This window comes from Tupaia chinensis, unplaced genomic scaffold (genome assembly GCF_000334495.1).
Source record: "Tupaia chinensis unplaced genomic scaffold, TupChi_1.0 Scaffold143602_1, whole genome shotgun sequence".
In the NCBI taxonomy this organism is placed as follows: domain Eukaryota; kingdom Metazoa; phylum Chordata; class Mammalia; order Scandentia; family Tupaiidae; genus Tupaia; species Tupaia belangeri.
In genome coordinates, this window is record NW_006203448.1 from 1,234,921 (window position 1) to 1,256,528 (window position 21,608).

A 21,608-nucleotide genomic window follows, 5' to 3' on the forward strand; every position below is an offset into this window, starting at 1 on the left:
TCTGCTCCCGGGCCAGGGGCGCTCTGGCTTCCTGGGAGCCCGGCATGAGCCTCCGGCCTCTTACCTGTCGGCACCGGCTGAGGGCGCTCTTCGCTTTCCTCCACTTCGGTCCTTCCTTTCCGCATCAACTCCCAAGAACCTCACGCGGCCGCAGCCCTGCCCCCCACAACTGAGCTGGCTCAGGGACAGGGACGCCCACGGAAGGCCCGGAGAGCCATGACACTGTGGCAGAGTCTGCTGAGCTTAGAGGCCAGCACAGCCTGGCCCAGCAGGAAGGGCTATGTCCCCAGGGGCTCTCTCCAGGACCTCCCCTCTTCCCTCCCCTCTTCTCTGCTTTCTGAGCAGGACCCGATGGAGGGTGACAGGAGTCATCTGTGCGGCTGGAGGGGTCAGTCCCATCTGGTTCCAGCTCAGGGTGGCCCAACTGGAGCTGGTGCCTTCTGTCCGAAGCTGCGAAGCTGCAGGAGGGAGCCTGGTGTGGGGCCTGGGCCTTTAAACAGGAGTCCTTCTCCCGTCGTCTGGGCCAGTTGGGGTGGGGCTGGGCTCCCCATCAACCCCTGGACCGAGCACACGCAGAGCAGGTGGTGAGAGGCCTGAGATTTCAATAACCTCGAGGTCCTCTGGAAGACTGTCATCTCTTACAGCAGATCTTGGGGGGGGGCTTTCGGCGGGTTTTGGGGGGGGGGGAGCCATGTGCTGTGGCCTTATGAAATAATGGGACACTCATATCTCGCACTTTGCTAAACTTAGGGTTGATAGGGCATTCCGGAGAGGTAGCCCTTGGCAGCCGCTAGTAAGAAGGGCGTGGATTTAACTGTCAAGCCTGGAAATCCAGCCAGAGGCGTCTGACTTAATGGTGAAAGGCTTTAGACCACGCTGGAGCCTATCGGAGAGATGGTGGAGGGTAAACCCACAGCATTATCAGGGGCTTTCAACTCCGGCGGGGCACCGTGGGCGGGATCTGGGCGGGAGAAGCCACGTTTCACAGAACTGGCCGCTCAGACCATGTGGGGTCTGACAGCCTGCAGAAAGGGGCAGGGTAGTAAAACCAGGCAGAGTCCCCAAGAAGCCAGGACAGGAGACGCGGGCTGGGCTGGGTGGGGTGCCACTAAAGCTGGGGCCTTTGGGGTTCGCTCTTCACCCCTGGGCCCTGCACATGGCCCACCAGGACGGGCTCTTGTGTTGGCCTTTTCAGTCTCCCTTAGACACGAAATCGTTTTTCTTTAAAAAAAGAACAAACAGCAATTATAAAAACCTCACTTCCTTAGTGGAAAACTTTAAACACACACAGAGTAGAGAGCAGTGAGTGATGAACCTGCAGGCCCTCACGGCCAGTGGACGAGCCCCCAGACGCCCATGGCCGCCCCAGTCATCTCGAGCCACTCCTCCACCCAGAGAGACCCCGTCAGGCGTCCCCGACGTCGCACACGTTCTTGGCTTCGGGTTCAGCACACAGAGTGGCTGCTACGTGTCTCTCTCAGGTGGAGGCCTGTTGTCACAGGGCCTGCCCTGGTGCTTGGTGAGATGTCCTTCCGGCCTCTGCCCACGGACACCTCGGCAACCCAAGAGCCTCCTGGGGCTCGGCGAGGGCAGCGTTCATTCATGCACTCACCCGCAGAGGGCCTACGCGCCTCCCGCGTACCAGGCCCTGTGTGGGGTGGGGTACAGCCATGAGCCGGACTGTCTGGGGGCCCCCGCTCTCCCAGGGACCGTTCAAAAATACCACACCAGGGACCGTTCATTTACATTCGTGGCGTGTCCTTGAGGAGGTGCTAATCTGAGTCTGTCTGCCTGACTCCCGAGGACAGGGCTTTGACTCGAGGTGGGACTCGGGGGCTCACTGTCATCCTCAGCCCTTCGGAGATGTGGCCTCCTCTACCTCTGCCACGACAGCGTGTCCCTCTGCACCCTCGAGCCTTTGCAGACAGTACCGTATTGAGTTTCGTCCTCGTCCCCTCCCTGAGCAGGACCTGCGCTCGGTGAGCAGAGGGATGGGGCTAATTCGCGAGCATCGAGGGCAGCCACGCCTCTCTGTCCGCATGAGGACGTGTGTGTGCAGTACATGCACGTCTTTTAAGTATTCGCATGTATGTATATGCTACTAGACCTGGGTTAGGCAGTGGTGCAGTGGGACTACAACCGCGCACCATGGAAAGGTCCTGGGTTCAGGGCCTAGCCCCTCTCTGACCCTGCTGGGGATGCTGCATGTGTGTGCACATGATCCTGGCTGGAGGGAGGCATGGGGACCCTGCTGGGGATGCTGCATGCGTGTGCACGTGATCCTGGCTGGAGGGAGGCATGGGGACCCTGCTGGGGATGCTGCATGCGTGTGCACGTGATCCTGGCTGGAGGGGGGCATGGGGACCTTGCTGGGGATGCTGCATGCGTGTGCACGTGACCCTGGCTGGATGGAGGCATGGAGACCCTGCTGGGGATGCTTTTTTTCTCTACCCCTCCACAGAATAAAGAAATGAATCACTTTTTTAAAATTAAAAAAATAATAAACTAGATCATATTATATAAGTTTCTTCATATTCTGTCAGACCTCTTTCCAAGTTCCAATAATAAGATGTTTTGACTGTGATATTAAATCAAGGAGAGATAATTGTAGATATTTATGGGGTATGCCATAATGGTTTAATACACATATACAATGTGTGATGATCAAACCAGGGTACTTAATTTATCATCTTAGACATCTCTTATTTCTTTGTGTTGGTAACATTCAAAATCCTCTCTTCTAGGGACCAGCAGTTAGCGTAATGGCTATGTCGCTGGACTCCCACGTAGTCGACCGCGGTTCAAGTCTCGGACCTGGTGGCTTAAAACTCACGCCAGGCGCGTATGCGTGTGTGCCCAAGATCCCGAGAGGAGAATGGAGGAGAAGGAATTGCAGCATGACCATCCTCCCTGGGGATTGATTTCCTGCATTCTGTCTCTCTGTTTCTGTCTGTCTGGCGAGCGCACACGCCCTATAGCAAAAACCTCTCCAAAAAAAAAAGAAAAAAATATCCTCTCTTCTAGCTTTTCTGAAACATAGGAGAAAGATCCATGATTGTTACATTAACTGCCTACTGTGCTGAGCCCCAGCTTACTCCCCCCTCCAGCTGGAACTTTGTATCCTTTAACCAAACTCTCCTAATTCCCACCTCTACTCTAACTTCCTTGGCCTCTTCTGTTAGGTCAACTCTAGAAATCTTTGTCAACTAACAGGCAAAGGAAAAGCTGAGAAAATTTGCTTATTGGGTTATAAGTGGCTGAAGTGAGAGACGCAGGGGCTTCAGGGCCACTACGCAATGAGAATGTTTTGGGGGCATTATGGGCTAGAGGCAGGGCCCTGTCACCAATTGGCTGATGATCTTGGGCAGGTCATCTAAGTCATGACCTTTCGGGCCTCTGTTTCTCAGCTTGGAAAAGAGGAGGCCAACAGGTTGGCCTTCTGGGTACTCAGGACAGGCAGTGGTTCAGGGGCAGACCGCCCCCCTCTCCGGGGTGCAGCTGGCTCTGAGCAAGACCCCGTTATGGCAGAGAGCAATCCCAAATAGCCCTGACCCCGAACACCAGGGCCTTGAAGGTTCTGGGGATCAGCTGGGCCCACCAGTCATATCTCAACCAAATGGACATCCACGGCGGCCATGCTGGACACGAGACCAGCAGAGCCCGTGGTCTGCTGTGATGGTCTGAAGTGGCTACTTCTCTGTGCATTGTCTGTCGTCCCCACTAGACGGAGACATCAGGAGGGCAGGGCCCTGGCTGTCTTGCTTGCCGTGTGTCCCAGATCACCCCCAGTGCCTGGCACAGCCTAGGTGTTCAGTAACTATTGGGCGACTCACTGGTAAAGGCTTATTTTGATCTCAGTTACTAGCTCTTTATTTGGGTGAAAATGTCTGTGGCTATTTGAGATAGACCCGGGCTGGAAAATTCTATGGCGAGTTTACCCACATTGTTTCCATCTGTTTTTATTTATCCTGACAGAAAGCACAGTGTTTCTGAACCAGAGAGCCAGAGACAGAGGGAGAGAGGAGAAGGAAAAAGCTCCCCTAATGGGCAGCTGCACCACAGTCCCTCCCCGCCACTCCCCCACCCTGCTGGGATTTGGGGCACGCACGCACACACACCTGCGTGGGAGCCAGGATTCGAAGTGCCCTCTGGCTTCCCTAACTACCGGGCTACACGGCTAAACTCTCCTAGCAGTCTCCTAGAGCTGGCTTCTCTCCTCCCGGTTCCCCACGGGCGAGGTGGACAGGCCTGGATGTGCCCTGGTGGACAGGGGCCTAGCATGGGGCAGGAACTCCACCGTTCCGACTCTAGGCACGCAGCCGCCCCCAGTCCCTCCCGACTGTCACCCTGGAATGTAAAGAACTTGGGGGGGGCAGGTCTCCAACCTGTAAACACATGCCTTCAGGGCAGAGACCCTTAACTCTCTCCGGGGGTCTCTCACTCTGGGGCTTGTTTGCGGTTGGTCATCCTTTGCGCCAGGTGCCAGCAATCTGCCCAGGTGCCCTGACCTTGGGGAAACGTGAAATATGCCCGAAGCGTTATTTCCCAAAACGCGGCTCCTGAGTGAAATCACGGACGCCATCTCGCCGCGTCTCCCACTTGCCGGGACTCTGTGTGTGGTGCCCGCCCCGCGGTGCCTCCTGTTACCTCGTTTGGGCAGACAGGAAACCGAGGCTCGGAGAGAGGCTGATGCGGGACAGACCTCGGCGGGCAGCCCTCCACGCCGTGTGCTTGCCTCTCTACCCGCTACTTCCCCGAAGCTGGTCGAGCTGGTTTGATAAATTTGGTGGGTTGATGAGAAGCTTCTAGGAAGGGACGCCTCCTGGCTGGCTGTCCACACCTGCGATGAGCCGGGCTCCTTGCCAGGTGAGGGAAAGTGAGGAACGGGGGCTCCCCTGGCACCCAGACATGAAACAAGGAGCCCCTAGAGAGAATGACCCTGGGTCACAAAGCTGGCTGGTGAGGGGCAATGAGACCTGTGGGTGCAGCCCGGCGAGGGCGTGTCCCTGGGGAGAGGCCCCCAGATGAGGGGCCAAACAAGGGGGTGTGAAAGCGCACCCAGGAGGAGGGCAGGCTTCGGTCGGCAAGGCCCGCTGTGGAGACTATCCTCAGAGCGCTAGTGAGTCACAGGTTTCCCTGGGGAGGAGAGATGGCGAAGTGAGGCCAACTTCTCGCCCGCGTTAGTTGGCTTGTTCTCCTTACAGCCAAGTCCCTCCTCTGCTCTCTCCTGGGGACTGGAGGAAAGGTTGAGGTGTGAGAATGGACGAATGCAGGGAGGCAGACCACCAGGAAGGTGTGGTTCTTGGTGGCAGGGTGGTCATCCCAGGGAGGAGGCGGGTGGTGATTTCCGCCTCTCTCACCCCCAGCCACCCTGGGAGGTCTCAGGGGAGCACTGACCCTCTGGCCTGCCCCAGGTGGTCAGCAGGAGGGGAGCCACGCAGCTTCTGGGGGAACTGCCACGCTCCCTGGCCCTGTACTCCGGGGAGCCGGCCGCTGGCCGCACGGCTGCACTGGGGGCACTCTCACGGTAAACAATGGTAGTATTTACCAAGCATTTCTGGGAAGTGAGTGCAAAGTGTGGGAAATGCAGTGCCAGCGGCTAGAACGTGGCACTGGTAGTTAGCAACGCAGGGCATTTAGTGCGCCTGGCAGAGGTTCGGCTTCCAGGGAATGTCAGTTGCCATAATGTGGACAGAGGCTTCCCCACGGCTGTGTAAGAGTGAGCGGCGGTTCCTGAGGTTCGGTTCTAACACCCTGGAGCGGAGCAGGGAGTGGGGAAGGAAGCCGGCTCTCGAGGTAGCCGAGTAGAGCGGGCACCTACGTGCTCCTGTTTAAGGAAGCTGACATTTCAGCTGGGGTCTGCTGCGCTTTTGTGAAAAGGGTTTGCTGCAAAAACTGGGTCGTAGGATCATGCTCTGACCTAGACGTCTGTGCTCCCCTAAATGCCCGTGGTGAAAGCTAAGCCCCGAGATGACCGGATAGGAGATGCAGCCTTGGGAGGTGCTTAGGTCGTGAGGGTGGGGCCTTCATGGATGGATTAATGCCCTAATGAAACAGACCCCTGGGAGAACCCCTCACCCAGCATCTGCCCAGGGAGGGAACAGCAAGAAAGCACCGTCCAGGGCCGACATGCCCGCCCTCAGCCTGCACCGCCCTAATCTGAGGCTTCCCAGGCTCCACGGCATGAGGAATGCCTCATTTCTAAGCCCCCCGGTGTGTGGCATTTTGTGACAGACACCTGACAGCCTGAGTGGGGACAGCTGCCTCCCCATGTGTCAGCACAGGGCTGGGAACTGCCCCGGCTGCGCGCAGGGTGCTATCGTGCCTGAGTCATGGAAAGGTCAAGGTCACCTGGTACATCTCCCGTCTCTGGCTGCAGTCTCTCTGCCGTCCCTGGAACTGCGGAGGGACCTGGCAGCTGATGTGCAGAGCCCTGTCCAGGTGATTCTGGGTGGCTCCTCTTACCCAGCTCAGTCTACGGTCAAGTAGGGTTGGCGGCCCACAGGCCCTGGGCCTGGACCAGCAGCAGCTCACCGTCCCCTCCCCTCTCTCTGCAGTCCCTGACAACATCGTCATGAAGGTGCTGACCCAGCGGCTCAGCCAGCAGGACTGCATTCAGAAAGGGTGGGTGCTGCACAGCTTCCCGCGGGACCTGGACCAGGCGCACTTACTGAAGAGCCTGGGCTTCCACCCCAACAGGTAGGCTGTCCCTTGAAGCTCCCTGCTCAGCCACACCCCTGGACACCCTCACTCCAGGGACTATGCCAAGGGTCATTTGATGGCCTTGTGTGCAGGAGCCTCCGTGTGTGCTCAAGTGGCAAGTCTTGGTCACCCCCACACACACTCACCCTCCCCCATCTGCCTTGTGAATAATGAATCAGGCTTGGGTTCAAATCCTGCCTCTCTCAAATTCTCACTTCCTCATCCATAAGACCCTGCTTCCTTGTGGGGTAGTTGTGCAAATCGACTAATGTTTTCTTCTACTATTTCTACAGTTTCATTTTTCACATGTAAATCCTTGATGCAGCTGATGTTACTTTGATGTGGACATGCAATGAGTCTTTTTCCCTAAAAAATTAACCATTTGTTTCAAAACAATGTAGCCACCACAGCTTGGTGTTTGGCAGAGATGCTGAGGCGGGCAGGACAGGGAGCAGAAAGGCTTCCGTTTGGGTGTGTGCTGATCGGGGGCCGCTGGTGTGGGGATGTGGGTTGGCTCACAGAAGCACTGTCCTGTGATGCTGGCTGGGGGAAGCGTATTTAGCTTTCTCTGCTCGGTCCTGCCTCAGAAACGGTAGCACAAATGAGAAGCTCTCGGGTACTGATTGCTATAGTTTGGATATCCCCCCTCCCACACCGTAAGGGTGTAAAATGAGAGCTTAAGCCCTTCCTGGTGCCCCAGAGAGGGAAGGCCTTTGAGAACGGTAAGACTGGAAGAGAGGGCCCCCAGTGGAGCTCCGGTGGGGTTATAAGCAGAGGAAATTAGACCAGAAGAAGAGAGACACGGGTACAGACCACACTGCCCTGCTGAAAGCCCGGCCTCCTGCTGTTTCATGACCCTTTGGACTTCCCAGACATTGGGATTGCACGTTTCACTAATAAACCTCTGACTTCTTATAAGTCACCCAGTGTCAGGTGCTACCGGGGCAGAGCACACCCGGCCACCGGGGCTGGTGGCTGCCGCGATTGTGGTCTGGCTTCCCAGGGAGGCTGCTGCAGGCCGTGGTCCGTGCTCTGTTTTAATGTATGGCCGGACCGTTGTCCGCCTGCACGTCCAGGCTCCCGACGTGCTCGGGTCTATTTCTGAACTGCCTGTTGTTCTCTGAGGCCTGTTCCTGCAGTCATTCTCCATGGTGGAGCTGTTACACTCGCGCTTGGCCCTACACGTCAGTGCTCAGTGCAAGACCAGGCCCTCGTTACTCTTCCTTCCTGTCTGTCTCACATGTGCATTATCTCAAGTGGACACTAGAATACTGTTACCGCGTAGAAGGGGAAACTGCCATGAAAACTTTAGCTTGGATTCTGAATTGACCTATTGTGGTCTGACGTGAGGAGGCCGGTCTTTACCCCTGCTACTGTCAGCACTTTCTTGGGCTTATTCTTTTTAAGTGTACTTTTAGGTAACGTATTGTCTATTGCTCTAATTGACCCATTTTATTTTCTGAGTGGGGTTTTCAGGAATAGAGGAAACACATTGATTCTGGCTTACTCTACATTCTAGCCTCCTTCTAGAACTCTCTTACTCTTCCTCTTTCTCTTTCTTCTTTACTTCTTTCATTTTTTTTTCTAGTTTGCTATACCTATGTGCACTCACCAGAGAGACACAGAGAGAAATAGAGGGAGGAAAAGTGGGGAACCTCCCCGGGGGAGTAGCCACACAGCCATCCCTTCTCTTCCGTTCTCTCAGGACTTTGGGCACACATGCCGTGCTCGGCGTGCTTTTCAAGCCGCCTGGTTCAAGACTCAAACCACCTAATTGGTGTGGAATCCAGCTACCTTAACTACCATGCCACCTGGCTGGCCCTCCTACCATTTCTAGAAGCTTCCCAGCTGACCCTTACAGGCCTTTCAGGTGGACCCTCATGCCATCTAACAGCGTTTGTCCTTCGGCCCCGGCCTTGTCACTGTTGGCACTTTCCTTTCACCCTGAACCTCGTCGTGTTGTACTTACAGAGCAGGGTTGTTACTGACACCCTTCCGCGAAGGGTGTTCTGGGGTTACCATTAAAACGATACTGGCTTTTGGTTTGAGGCATGTACAGTTTTACAAAGGTAAAGAAGCATAGCTCCATGGTGTAAATGTCGGGAGTTGGTGTTGAATTTTATAAAGACCATTTCGGCATCTTTAAACAAAATTGTGAGTTCCGTTAGCTTTCCTCACAGGCCATCGGCCTCCGTCCCTGCAGTGGTGTGGTGGTCACGGGGCTGTGGGCCCCCTTACCTGTGGGTGTGCTTTCTGCAGTTTCAGCTATCTGCAGTCAACCACAGTCCGATCATTTCTAAAAAGAATTATTTAATTTTATTTATCATTATTATTATTTTTTAAAATTTGATACAGGGCCTGTGAGCTCACCAGAAAGAGACACAGAGAGAGATAGACAGAGTGAGAAAGCAAGCTACCGGATCTGGGACTCAAACCGTGATTGGCCACGTGGGAGCCAGCACCCCAACCACCATGCCCATGGTCTGATATTTTGAGAGTCCAAAGTCATGTAACTTTTAGTATAGTATATTGTTATTGTTCCATTTCATTTATTATTGTTGATTTCTTCTTTTTTTTTTTTTTTTTTGAGAGTTTTTTGCTATAGGGCGCATGCGCTCACCAGAAAGGCAGAGAGAGACAGAGAGACAGAAACCGAGAAATCAGCCCCCGGGGGGATGGCCACGCTGCAATCCCTTCTCCTCCATTTTCCTCTCGGGATCTTGGGCATGCACGTACATGCGCCCAGTGTGAGTTTAAGCCACTGGGTCCGGGACTGGAACTGCAGTCGACAACATGAGAGTCCAGCGACATAGCCATTACGCTAACTGCTGGTCCCATATTATTGTTGATTTCTTGCTGTGCCTACTTTATAGATGAAACTTCATCAGAGGTGTATACGTGCAGGAAAATCTGGTATAGGCGGGGCTCGGTCCTACGCACAGTCCCAGGCACCTGCCTGGGGCTTGGGCCTGCCGGTCTTCGGGGACCACTGTGTGCCGTTCTTAGTACTGCAGGGCAGGCAGAGTTTCCACCCTCGTGACTTTGCCCCCCCCCCAGAGTCATGCCCTAAATATTATGTTACATGACTTTGCAGATACAAGTAAGATTACCAATCAGTTTATCTTAAAATAGAGAGTTCCTGGGGCCGGCAGGTGGGATGGTGGTTAAAGGCACTGGACTCCCACATGGCCGATTGCAGTTCAAGTCCCAGACCTGGTGGCTTACTGTCTCACTCCCCCATCCCTCTCTGGTCAAATTTAAATAAATACATTTTAAAAAATAAAATAATTCTTTAAAAAAGAATAGAGAGTTCCTCCCGACTCCCCAGGAGGACCCAGAACAAGCACATGCACCCTTACAGGCAGGGCTTCCTCCCAGCTGAGGACCGGGGAGGGAGTAGAAGAGGTTCTACTGTGAGAAGGGCTTGACCCGGCTTGGCCGGGTCAGAGATGGGCCCCTGGAACATGTGAGGGGAAATGAATCCCGTGGCAACCAGCAAGCCCCGGGTGAGAGCCTCAGCCTGGCTGGCACCTCCATCTTAGCCCGGGGAGGTGAGTTCTGACCTAAGAAGCTGCGAGCTGGCAAAGCTGGGCACTTTCCAGCAGCTACGTTTGTGGTGGTACTTTGTGGCAACACTGGGAGAGTAAGCACCACCGGGCTGGACGGGCTGCACTCGTGTGGGGTCGTGTTTCTGCGTGTGTAGGCAGTATGGGGCCAGATCTTTCCCTTTTTTTTGGAGCTTTGTCAGGCATTAGTATCAGCAATGTGATCATTTCATAGGTTTTCAGTCTTCCTCTGCAGCTGCAAGAGTTTTTAACACTTTGGGGATAACACTTCCTTAGAGCTGGCACGTTGGGACAGAGACGGCTTGTTAGCAATTTGATTGATGTGTGTTCGTGGTGTTCAGTGGATTTAAATTTCTCTTTTCTCATGCAATTGGTCTTTTCCAAGAAAAGTACCCTCTTTTCCACGTCCTCACGTGTCGGCATATTGCATATCTTTGGAGTTGTTTCTATTTCTTCTGTATCTGTGGTTATTTCCTTTTCCTTATTACTAATTTTGTATATTTGCATCTGCTTCTGTTTGGAGGAGTGGTTTAACTAGTAGCCTGACTTTTTGCCACAGAGACAGAGAGAGACAGAGAGACTGAAAGCAAGAAATCACCTCCCAGGAGAGAAGGCCACGCTTCAATCCCTTCTCCTCTAGTCTCCTCTCGGGATTTTGGGCACGCATATACACGCTCCTGGCATGAGTTTCAAGCCACTGGGCCTGGGACTCAAACCATGATCAGTCATGTGGGAGTCCAGCAATGTAACCACTGTGCCACCTGCTGGCCCCGTATTTTACATTTTTTTATATCATATTTTCATTTTATTCAGATATTCTGAAGGCATAATTTAGTTTTCTCTATCCCTGAGAGTTGGTTAGAAGACTTTTAAAAACTAAAGGTAGTTATCATGTTGTTATTATTTCGACCCTCATTATTAGTTTTTTATTTTAGTGCAAAGTGTGGGTAATTTGTTTAAGTACAGCCTCTACATGTTGGAAATGGCTTATTCTGTGGATAATTTTCAATAGGTATTTGAAGATAATGCATATTTTTAGCTTAAAGTTACAGAAGTAAATAAACATGCACGGTAGGTCGAATACTACCCTTATAAATCAGGCCCCTGGACCCTCGCCCATTTTTGCTGTTGTTATTGGCAGTCATCTATCAACCAATTGAGGACTCAAAGATTTGTTCATTTCCAACTAATACTGTGTCTCTTTTATTTTTATTGTGTGTGTTTCCTGCAGTTTTTGTTTATATATATATATATATATACCTTTTTTTTTTTTAGCTTGTTATAGGGCACATACACTCACCAGAGATAGAGAGAGAGATAAGGAGAGAGAGAAAGCAAGAAATCCCCCACCTCCACCCCCAAGGGGACACAGGGGATGGCCTTGCCACAGTCCCTTCTTCATTTTCTGCTAGGATTTCGGGCATGCACACCTGCTGGTCGGGGACTCCTAGCCATAGTTGGCCATGTGGGATCCAGCACCTTAACCTCCGTGCCACCTGCTGATTGCTTTGTATGTTTTGCTGCTGTGTTATTTAGAGCATAAAGGTTTTTAGCAGTTATGCGTTCATTGTGGAATGTATGTTAGGCGGTCTTGCCATGTTGCAGTGTCTCTGCCTCAGCCTCCATGGGCACACGCTGCCATTCTTGGCTGTCTCAGACTGTCTTGCAGTGTCACCCAAGCCAGCCTGTTGCTCAGCTGGGTTTTCAAAGTCCTGTCCTGTTATCTTTCCGTTAGGTTTGTTTGTTTGTTTTGGAGAGTTTTTTTTCTATAGGGTGCGTGCGTTCACCAGAAAGACAGAGAGAGACAGAGATAGAAAGCGAGAAATCACCCCCCAGGGGGGATGGCCATGCCGCAATCCCTTCTCCTCCATTCTCCTCTCAGGATCTTGGGCATGCGTGTGCAGTGTGAGTTTAAGCCACTGGATCCAGGACTTGAACCGTGGTCGACTATGTGGCAGTTCTGCGACACAGCCATTACACCAACTGCCTTTCCCAATTTTCCTGTTAGGTTTCGTGAAGACGCAAAATTCGGTGTGTGCGTGACATTGAGCTGTCGTCTCCTGGAATTCACACCCTGTCTCCGTAGTGTGTCTGCACGACTCTTACTTTCACTGCTGGCTATTTTGCTTCCCTGGTTTGTCATGGATGACACGACTCAAAAGCTACTTGGAAACCCTGGTGCACATCGGGCTCAGAGCCGTCGTGTCCACTGGGAAAGGAATGAAACTCAGCCTAATGTTTCCTATTGGAGCTGAATGTCCTTTTCCTCGCATGTTTCCTGCTTAGTTTTGCTTTTACCACTCTATTTTATGTTTCATTATGGTTTCCTTTGTTTTCCATCCTTTGTGGGATGTGTCTTCTTGGAGTTTCCTCGTTAGATGGTTAGCTTCTTTCCTGCCCCTTGCCAGTAATTTAGAAGATAATCTGTTCCTAGCCCTACTGATCTGAACAGGGTCTCACTGATCTGGCGCTTTTTGATTTGTCTGTTTTGAAATGTAACAGAGTATCTTAATTCCTTCAAATGAAAAGAAAAATAAAAAGATTCTGTATGTGCCACCCTCTGCTGTGCTCAGATCTTGCTCTGAGATTTTAAGAGTCCGTGCGGTTAGATTGGGCCCACCCAGATAACTCAGGATCATTCAGCCATGGAAAGGCCCACCTACAAGGTCCTTTGTCTGGGTAAAATAACCTGTCCACAGGTTCTGGGGTTTGGGCAGGGGACGCTTGGGTGGACACTACTGGGCCTTCCACAGTTCGATTCTCAACTCCGATTTCATGCTGTCTCTAAAGTTTGGGCTGGAGAGCTTCCCAGCGTAAGACCAGCCCATCTGGTGAGGTCTAGGCAGGCAGAATTCCAGCCGTCTTAACCCCACAACCTGCTTGACTACACTTAGGACTCGAGCAGTGGCCACGGCCATGGGGCTGTTTTCACCTCAGTTCTCTGCGGGTGCCGTAACACCCATCTCCCACCACTGGTGAAGGCAGGGACACACGCAAAACAGTCACTTTAAAGAAAGCCGGGGCAGGGCGCCGACTCGGTGGGGGGAGGAGATAAGGCTGGTTTCCTGACACCTGAGAGGAAAAGCGACTGTTTTATTTATAGACACAGTGCGCCCAGCAGTCCCCGCAGTCCAACACGGGGAGGGTGTGTTCAAAAGCGTTCAGCGAAGAATATTCGAGAACCAATTTGTTTTATCAGGCTTGGAAGTAAATACCTCTCCACTCACCATGGAGTAAAAAATCACTTTCTAAAGACTGAGTAAATAATGCCAGTGTAATTTATTTGACCCCACAGCAGAGGACACGCGGGGCGGGGGATGTTTATTTACCGCGTAGACTTGATCATACGCTGCTGTTTAATGATCCTTCTGGATTTTCCTGCCCTCACTGAGGGTGGATTTTTCTTGCTCCTTTCTCATCTCCGTCTCTTCCATTTCCACCACCTTAGCTTTCAATTAAACATGTTCATGATTAACTCAGAAGGTAATTGTAGCCATAAACCTTGAAGTCTAAATAGAGTCTAAGAAAGAGAAATATTCTGAAAGGAACCCACCGGCCTGGGAAGAGTACCGGGACCGTAATTCTGGCTTGGTGGTGATGCCAATTATAAAACACGCGAGCTGTGGCTTGCTGTTTCCGCCACCAGGAGGAAATTCTGACAGAGTTATAGCCTGGACTCAATCCGGGAATGCAGCACCGAAATCTATAATTCAGGTATAAAAACAATCTACAAAGCCTCGTTTTTATTTTTTTAGGAGGGTTCGATGAAATTAGATTAAAATAAATTTACATATATATCAATTTTATTATTAAAATATATTCACACTGGTAAATAGAGTTATCGGGGAAGGGTAAGCTATTCTGTGTGTTGGACACAAAATAGACCTCTGGCTTATCAGAAAACAAAGTTATTGTCTACTTGCCGATATAAATCTCTTCTTGGAGCTAATAAATGGATAGTGTTCAAACGCAATGTTTCGTCTGACTCCTACCTCGTAAACCCACGGCACGTAATACTAAATTATATTCTGCTGAGTAGTATCCGTCTCGTGACTCCAACATCGGGCAGCGAAGGAAACAAACCAAGTAATTGATGTATTGAAGAGAAGGAGAAAAAGTTATTTGAGAACAAATAAAATGGGCTATAAAGTTTGTTAAAATGTAATAATAATAGTGAAAAAAAAAAAAAAAAGGAAGACGAAAGAAACAAAGAACTATCCCAGGCTGCATACAGAAAGCTGCCCTCTGCCCGGCTGTAAAATAATTCATCTCATGCTGCAAGTTGGTAGTACAGTGTTTTCTTTTAAAATTAATGTTTACTACAGAGCGTATAGGATTCTGATTGATGTCGGGGTTGGCAGTGTATCAGACGAGCTGGGCTCTGCGCCTCCTTTTTCTTGGTGATGCGAGGAGGGGCCAGCTGCGAGCTATGGCTGCAACTCTTGCCCCAGCCAAGGTCTCGGTTATGATCTCTCTGGAAAAGAAATCTCTGGAAAAGGAGGTAAAAAGAGGGGCCCTGGTTGGGTCAGTGGCGAAAGAATCCAGCAGAATGGAGGCAGGGCTTCCACTGGTGTTGGTTTCTGTAGGACCGAACGTTAGGGCTCTCAAGGAACCTCTCAAGAATGGTATCGTGGGGACCAGCAGTTAGCGTAATGGCTATGTCACTGGACTCCCACGTAGTCGACTGCAGTTCGAGTCCCAGATCCGGTGGCTTAAACTCACGCCAGGCGCGTGTGCATGCATGCCCAAGATCCCGAGAGGAGAATGGAGGAGAAGGGATTGTGGCGTGGCCATCCCCCCTGGGGGTGATTTCTCGCTTTCTGTCTCTCTGTCTCTCTCTGTCTGTCTGGCAAGTGCATGCACCTTATAGCAAAGACCTCTCCAAAAAAAATTAAATTAAAAAATGGCTGAGCTCATTCGCACCCCAGGTCGTCTTGTGCAAACTGGAAACTGACATACGGGCTCCTCCGAGGTGGGGTAAGTTTTGAATTTTATTTACTTTTTTAAAAAGATGGTTGCAGAAACCAGCAGATGGTGTAGCGGTTACGTTGCAGGACTCCCACGTAGTTGACCATGGTTCGAGTCCTGGACTCAGCAGCTTAAAACTCACCCCAGGCACGGGCATGTGTGTGTGTGTGTGTGTGCCCCAAATTCCGAGAATGGAGAAGGGATTGTGCTGTGGCCATCTCTCCTGGGGGTGGTGATTTCTCGCTGTCTCTCTGTCTCTCTCTGTCTCTCTGGAGAGCAACGTGCTTTATAGCAAAAATCTCAAAAAAAAAAAAAAAAGATGGCTCGTGCACTCACACCCAGAGGAGCCTGGAGGGCTTGCTCACCCCTGGGTGGTAGCGAGGACCTCGTCTCTTCGCCTTTGGCTCCCAGGTCTGGAGTGGTGACTGACTTTGCTAAACACACACTGCTTCTCTGCCTTGTGAAGCCCCAGTGCAGGCATTTCCCACATGGCCATTCTCCCGGGGCACAGAGCCACTGAGGGCCACACACACCGCTGGGCCGGGCAGGCCAGGAAAGTCCAGCCCCAGGACAGCCCGGCCAGCATGGCCAGGGGAGCCTGTGCCCGCCAGGCCAGAGGGTCTAGAGGCTTTCTTTTCAGATTTCCTGGGGCCAGGCCCTCAAAATAAGCCCTGAGGCTCTGCACGGGATCCACAGCCAAAAGAAGCTGACCCTGCGTTCCCTCCAGGGCCTCCCAGTGCTGTCAGGAACTCCTTCCTCACCCCTCCCTTCTCCTTTCCACTGACAGCTCTGCAGCCACCCCTCCTGCCTGGGCCTAGGTCACTTCCCTTTCCCTTCCCATCCTTGGCTCCCCTTCCTCCCTCGGCTGGCTCCTCTTCCGCAGGAACCACCAGGCAGTGATGGAGAACGCGGATGGTGAGACCTGCTCCTCACTGAACGCCAACTGCACGCCTGCCTCACGTCTCATTTAATCCATCAGGAGCCTTGTGAAGAGGGTTTGCCAGTCGAGGCACCTGGGTTCAAAGCAGCTGTGCCCTTGCCCCGGGCCAGCAGCCGTGAGATGCACCTGTGAGCCCCCTGGAACCCAGTTGCTAGCGTGTCACGCTGTGTCCTGTGAGTGCGACGGCACTCATCTGCTAGCTGGCCAGCCGGCTTGGAAGAGGTACGTGTAGCCTCAGTCTCCTTACCTGTCAGATGGAGCAACGACGTCTGCACCTTTAACTTGGCAGCACCACCGCCCTGCTTCACTGCCTCCTCAGCTGTCGGGGGCAGCGACCTGCACTTCTTGGCCTTCGCTGGACCAGCGTGTGTACTTTCTGGGAAGCTGTGTGGGAAGGGTGAGGCACTGGAATGGCCGCGTACAAGCGAGAGAATGCTTTCAAATGGGAGCCGTGTGCGATTTGTAACTGGAGAGTGCGTTGCAGATCGCAGATGGGGACCTGTAACTCCCAGTCCTTCCTGCAGGGCAAGTGCATGGTCCAATACGAGAGGTCTTCTCTCCTATTCTCACACAATATGCTTCACTGCCACACCCCAAGACATATGTTCTACACACGTGTGCACACACCAAGAGGCATGCAAACATTCATTACCAGTCACCATGTGATTCTGAATCCCCGCTCAGTAAAGAGACCGAAGTGACGACTGTCGCTTACTCCGGAGGGTGACCATAGGGCGCGCTGGCTGCGTCTGCTCTTGTAGTCTGTACCGGCAACACTGCATGTGTAGAAGACCTCCCTCTAATAGCATCCGCTTACCTGTTTTCTTTGTAATCCATGGAGGACATCCTGGCTGGGTTGGAATTGGGATGTGGCCCCGTAGTCACCTGGCAACACCTGGGGCAGGAGAACGGCCCTGGAATCGTCAAAGTCACCCTTGTTGAAAGAGCCCTGGAAACAGGCACACTGGAAATTCACAACCGGGCATAGCAGTGTTGCTAAGTGCTGGCTGTGCTTCCTGGGCGCGATCGCGCGGGCAGCGGAATGTTATGTCCGTTAGGGAAGGGAGAGCGGGCCGGCGTGCCGTCTCCATGCAGAGCTCTTCGTCCCACTAAATGTGCGTTTCTTTGCGTTCCGTTGGCTGTTTCTTTTGGGGAGCGGCGCCATGAAAGCATTGGCTAATGACTTGCCATTTCTAATGGGGCCCAGAGAGAGATGCTGCCAGGATTCCTTATGGCAGCAGCAACAGGACCGAAGAAAAATTAAAATGCAAAATAGAGAGGATTTCCTGCCCGTCTCTGTCTCTCTCACCCCCTCGCTCTATTATCACTTGGTCCTTCCAGGAAGCTCTCATATCTCTGCAGCTGATCCTTATGTGGATTAGGGATAATAAACAGCCCATTAATGGAGGCCTGAACTAGGAAATGGAGTTGGAATCAGCGGCAGAATTCAGTGGCTGACGAAGGTTAATAACTCCATTACTGCAGCTCTGTGCCTGAGCCGCCCGACGAGCCGGCGTTAGCCTCATCTTGCTCCTCATTAATTGAGCTAACAGAACCCCGGCGACCCTGACTCGCCGCCGTCCTCGCGAGTTTACCAGACATGGGCTGGAATACAGATCACCGCCTGGTGCCGCGCGGGCCTTTCGGTTTTGGAAGACAGATCGCGCATCCGGAGGCCCCGTGCTCGCGGGCTATGCAGCTGGCCACGCAGGGTCCCCGCGTCGTTCTGGTTTGGCCGCAGGGGCACTGAGGCAGAACGGGCCTGCTCTGTCCGCAGGCACCTAGACAGATGCCCACTCCGGGTGCGAGGCCTTTATCCTCAAGCTGGACGCTTTGGAGGGAGTGGCCGTTGTCCCACCCTTGCCTGGGGTCAAGGGTAAAAAAGCAAGTAAGTCATGCACTGGGGTGGGAGCAGCCCGCCAGAAGCCGTGTGTCCCTTTAACGTTGGCGGCTGTCACTTTTGCACCCCAGGGTCCCCTGGTAGTTCTGTTTGTTTCCCACAATCCTGCCTCGCAGCCTCCCTGGCCAAGTGGCCTAGTGGCTCGCGTGCCTCGGCCTCAGTCTCCTTCCCTGTCAGATGGGGCAATAAGTTCCTTCCTCCCCGGCTGCTGGGCTAACAGGTCCAGGAAAACATGTGGGGTGGGGTTTAAGAGCTGGGACATGCTGTGTACAACCAAGGTGACACCGTCAACAGACTGAGGTCGCAACCCCGGGTGTCCCGCACAGGGCCTGCTCGTCCTGCCACACGGGAGGTGGCAGCCCGAGGAACGTGGCTGTGTGCGGTTGGGTCCAGTCTTCTCACGTCTGGTCTCTCCTCGGCAGGGTACTGGTCTCTCGGCACCTCGGTTTTCTCAGCTAAAGACTAAGGACAGTGGCGCTGATGGCATTGAGTGGGACCAGGTGACGTGAGATGGTACAGGGGGCACTTGGCACAGGGCCCGGCGCTAGCAGGGCTGCATGCGGTAAGCGTGTGCCTCTCGTGGTGGGCGCTCCATGCTGGTCCATGGAGGTCAAGGCTTCGGAGAGCTCAGGGCAGACCCGAGTCCTCTAAAGTACCCACTGCACGGTGCTCCGACCCAGCCGGCCCCCAGCGGAAGCTTCTCAGGCTGCTGTTAGGGAGGAGGCAGAGAACGGTGTTTCCGTTTCTTACTCACCTGGGGACAGGTGGGGCGGGGGACAGTCCTGCCCTTTCAACCAAGATGCCATGGAGCCAGGGCCAGTGGAAACTCAAGATGCCTGAATAGCCACGCGAGCTCTATGGGAGCCGAGCTTTACAGAGTGTGTGTTCTGGGTTGTGTTTGTTTATGCCATAGCGCACATGCACTCACCAGAGAGAGACAGGGAGGGAAAGTGAGCAGTCACGCTCCAGGGGACAGCTCTACCGAAATCCCTTCTCCTCCATTCTCCCCGTTCTCCTCCATTCTCCTCCATTCTACTGGGGGATGGCTCTACCTCAGTCCCTTCTCCTCCATTCTCCCTGTTCTCCTCCATTCTCCACGGGGACAGCTCTACCGCAGTCCCTTCTCCTCCATTCTCTTCCATTCTCTTCCATTCTCCTCCATTCTCCTCCATTCTCTTCCATTCTCCTCCATTCTCCGGGGGGACGGCTCTACCGCAATCCCTTCTCCTCCATTCTCCCTGTTCTCCTCCATTCTCCACGGGGACAGCTCTACCGCAGTCCCTTCTCCTCCATTCTCCCCATTCTCCTCCATTCTCCACGGGGATGGCTCTACCGCAATCCCTTCTCCTCCATTCTCCCCGTTCTCCTCCATTCTCTGGGGGGACGGCTCTACCGCAATCCCTTCTCCTCCATTCTCCCCTTGGGATTTTGGGGACACATACACATGTGCCCAGCATGTTTTCAGACGTCTGGGTCCTGTGCTTAAACCGCCAGGTCCAGGGCTCCAACTGTGGGAGTCCAACACCTTAACCGCCATGTCACCTGCTGGCCCCCAGAACATGCCTTTTTCATCACTTGTCCTCTGCTCTTTTAGAAGATTACACAGCACAGTGGCATCCAATATTTGGAAGGTTGGACTCCTGGGACAGGAGACAGGGTCCCAGCGGCCAGGGCTGCACTCGAGGGTGAGCCACGCATGGTGGGTGGTGGTAGCTAGGTTCTGTGGCTCTCTGTGGCTCCTCATTTAAATAGTTTCGGAAGGTCCAGGGCTGAGGGGCCGCCCAAGTTGTCTGGAACCTGGCCTGGCCCCGGACCTCGACAGCCTGACATGGGAAGTGGTGGAGCAGGATAGCAAACTGCCTGGAATGGGGTGGAGAGTCTTTAACCTTCTCTGGTGAGCACACGCGTCCTTATAGAAAACTTCAAAAATAAATAATTAAAGAAAGCAAATAATTAAACAAACAACGAACAAAATCCTGAGCCGACAGCCCCGTGGCGATGGCACGCCCTGCCAGCGCCGTCTGCGCTAACTCTGCATCCTCCGCGTGGGGCGGAGCCCGGCCTGAAGTCAGAGGAGGTGTGCCCGGACGCCGAGCCCAAGGGGCTGGCCGGGAACATGGTGGTGCCACGGCCCACCGTCCAGGAGCTGTGAGGTTTTCATTCCTCTGTACGTACGAAGCGGAGTGGGAAACGATTGTGCGCCCCTCATTTTCCTGCCGCGGGGCTGTTGACATTTTACCGCTTATTTCCAATGTTTGTGTAAGAGGAAGTCGGCCGAGGGTGAGTGTGAGCACCTGGGGAAGGTCGGCCCCGCTTCCCTCCCGGGTTAAAGCAGTCTGCCGCAGTCTGTGATGGGCTCGTCTCTGCCTTGGAGAGCAGGAGGGCGATTACTGCTGAAGCAACGCATCAGCCATGCACGTTACCTTTGAACTCTGCCTACAGCCTCAGCGATCTCTGGGAGAATGAAAGTACGCTGGATTCCCAGACAGGGCCCAGAAGGCGGCGGTTGGCTGAGGCTGGGGCCCTGCGTGGGGCCTGGTAGACAGCGAGATTGTCAGGGGAGCCCTGGAGAGAGGGCCTTCCTTTGGGCGGTGGGGGTGTCATCTTTCTTTTTTTTTATTTTTTAAGTTAATTTATTTATCCCATTAGCCAGAAAGACACAGAGACACCCCAACAGAGTCTCAATGCTGCGCGACCCATCCCCAGCTTCAGACGGCCCCGAATCCAGGCGCCTGTGTCCGGCACCCTCAGGGCAGTCTCAGACAGCAGCCGGGGCCTTCTTGAGTGGGTCAGCCTTGCAGGGTATCAGTTTCACCGCGGAGCCACTGTCCAGCCCAGGCGGCTTTACTCTCAGAGGAGAGATGGGTGTGGGCCGCCCGAGGACTTGCGCAGTGACTGCGTCGGGGGAGAACCATGCGGCAGTCAGCTGTAGCTTAGTGACACTCCGTTCATTTCTGTCCCGCGTCTACTGGGGAAAACTGCTGGCCTTGTCAGTTCCCTGTCTCGGCGCCTGATAACCTTCACAGCCAGGACCTCTCCCCTCCAGCCCAGCGTCCTCTCTCTGTCCCCTTTCTTGCTTTTCTGTTCTTCGTTGGCAAAGCGCATCTCAGTTTCTTCTCCCTGTGGGTTCCAAGCTCTTTTTAGGGGCCGATGGGTTGGATCTGGCGGAAATGGCTGGGCCCACGCGGTGGTAAGTAAGACGGTAGGGACGACAACACGTCCTCCGTGTGCAAAGCAGAGCTCCAAAGCAATCTCCAGCCTCGGGTGGAGAGTGACAGGTGACCTTTAACAGCACAGAGCCCGGGGTAGTTGGCATTTGAATCAAGCTCTGATGGTGACGGCCCCATTTTTGGTAGGCGCGGGGCCGACCGTTAACTTAAATTCATTTCCCAGAGAAAGGCAAGAGGACGGAGCCTCCAAGATGACTTGGAGAAATCGTGTTTGCTTTGCTTTACCCATAGGAGGCTTCCGGAGACACCAGAGTGCACTTCAATTTTCCATCTTCCTCTGAGGCATAAATAAAGCACTGAAC

The 21,608-nt window shown here is 53.3% G+C and overlaps 1 protein-coding gene across 7 annotated transcripts in view; it reads left to right on the top strand.

Moving 5' to 3' along the window:
- The window catches only part of AK8 (adenylate kinase 8), a 147,421-nt gene that overhangs the window by 78,982 nt on the left and 46,831 nt on the right, over positions 1-21,608 (top strand). For 6 of the 7 annotated variants that reach the window (XM_006164314.1, XM_006164315.1, XM_006164316.1 and 3 more), the window contains one exon: positions 6,558-6,699. In XM_006164314.1, coding sequence (XP_006164376.1) covers positions 6,558-6,699 — 142 coding nt within the window. Of the gene's footprint in view, positions 1-6,557; positions 6,700-12,276; positions 12,820-21,608 lie in introns of those variants that run through there. The other variant, XM_027766637.1, reaches the window with a different exon arrangement.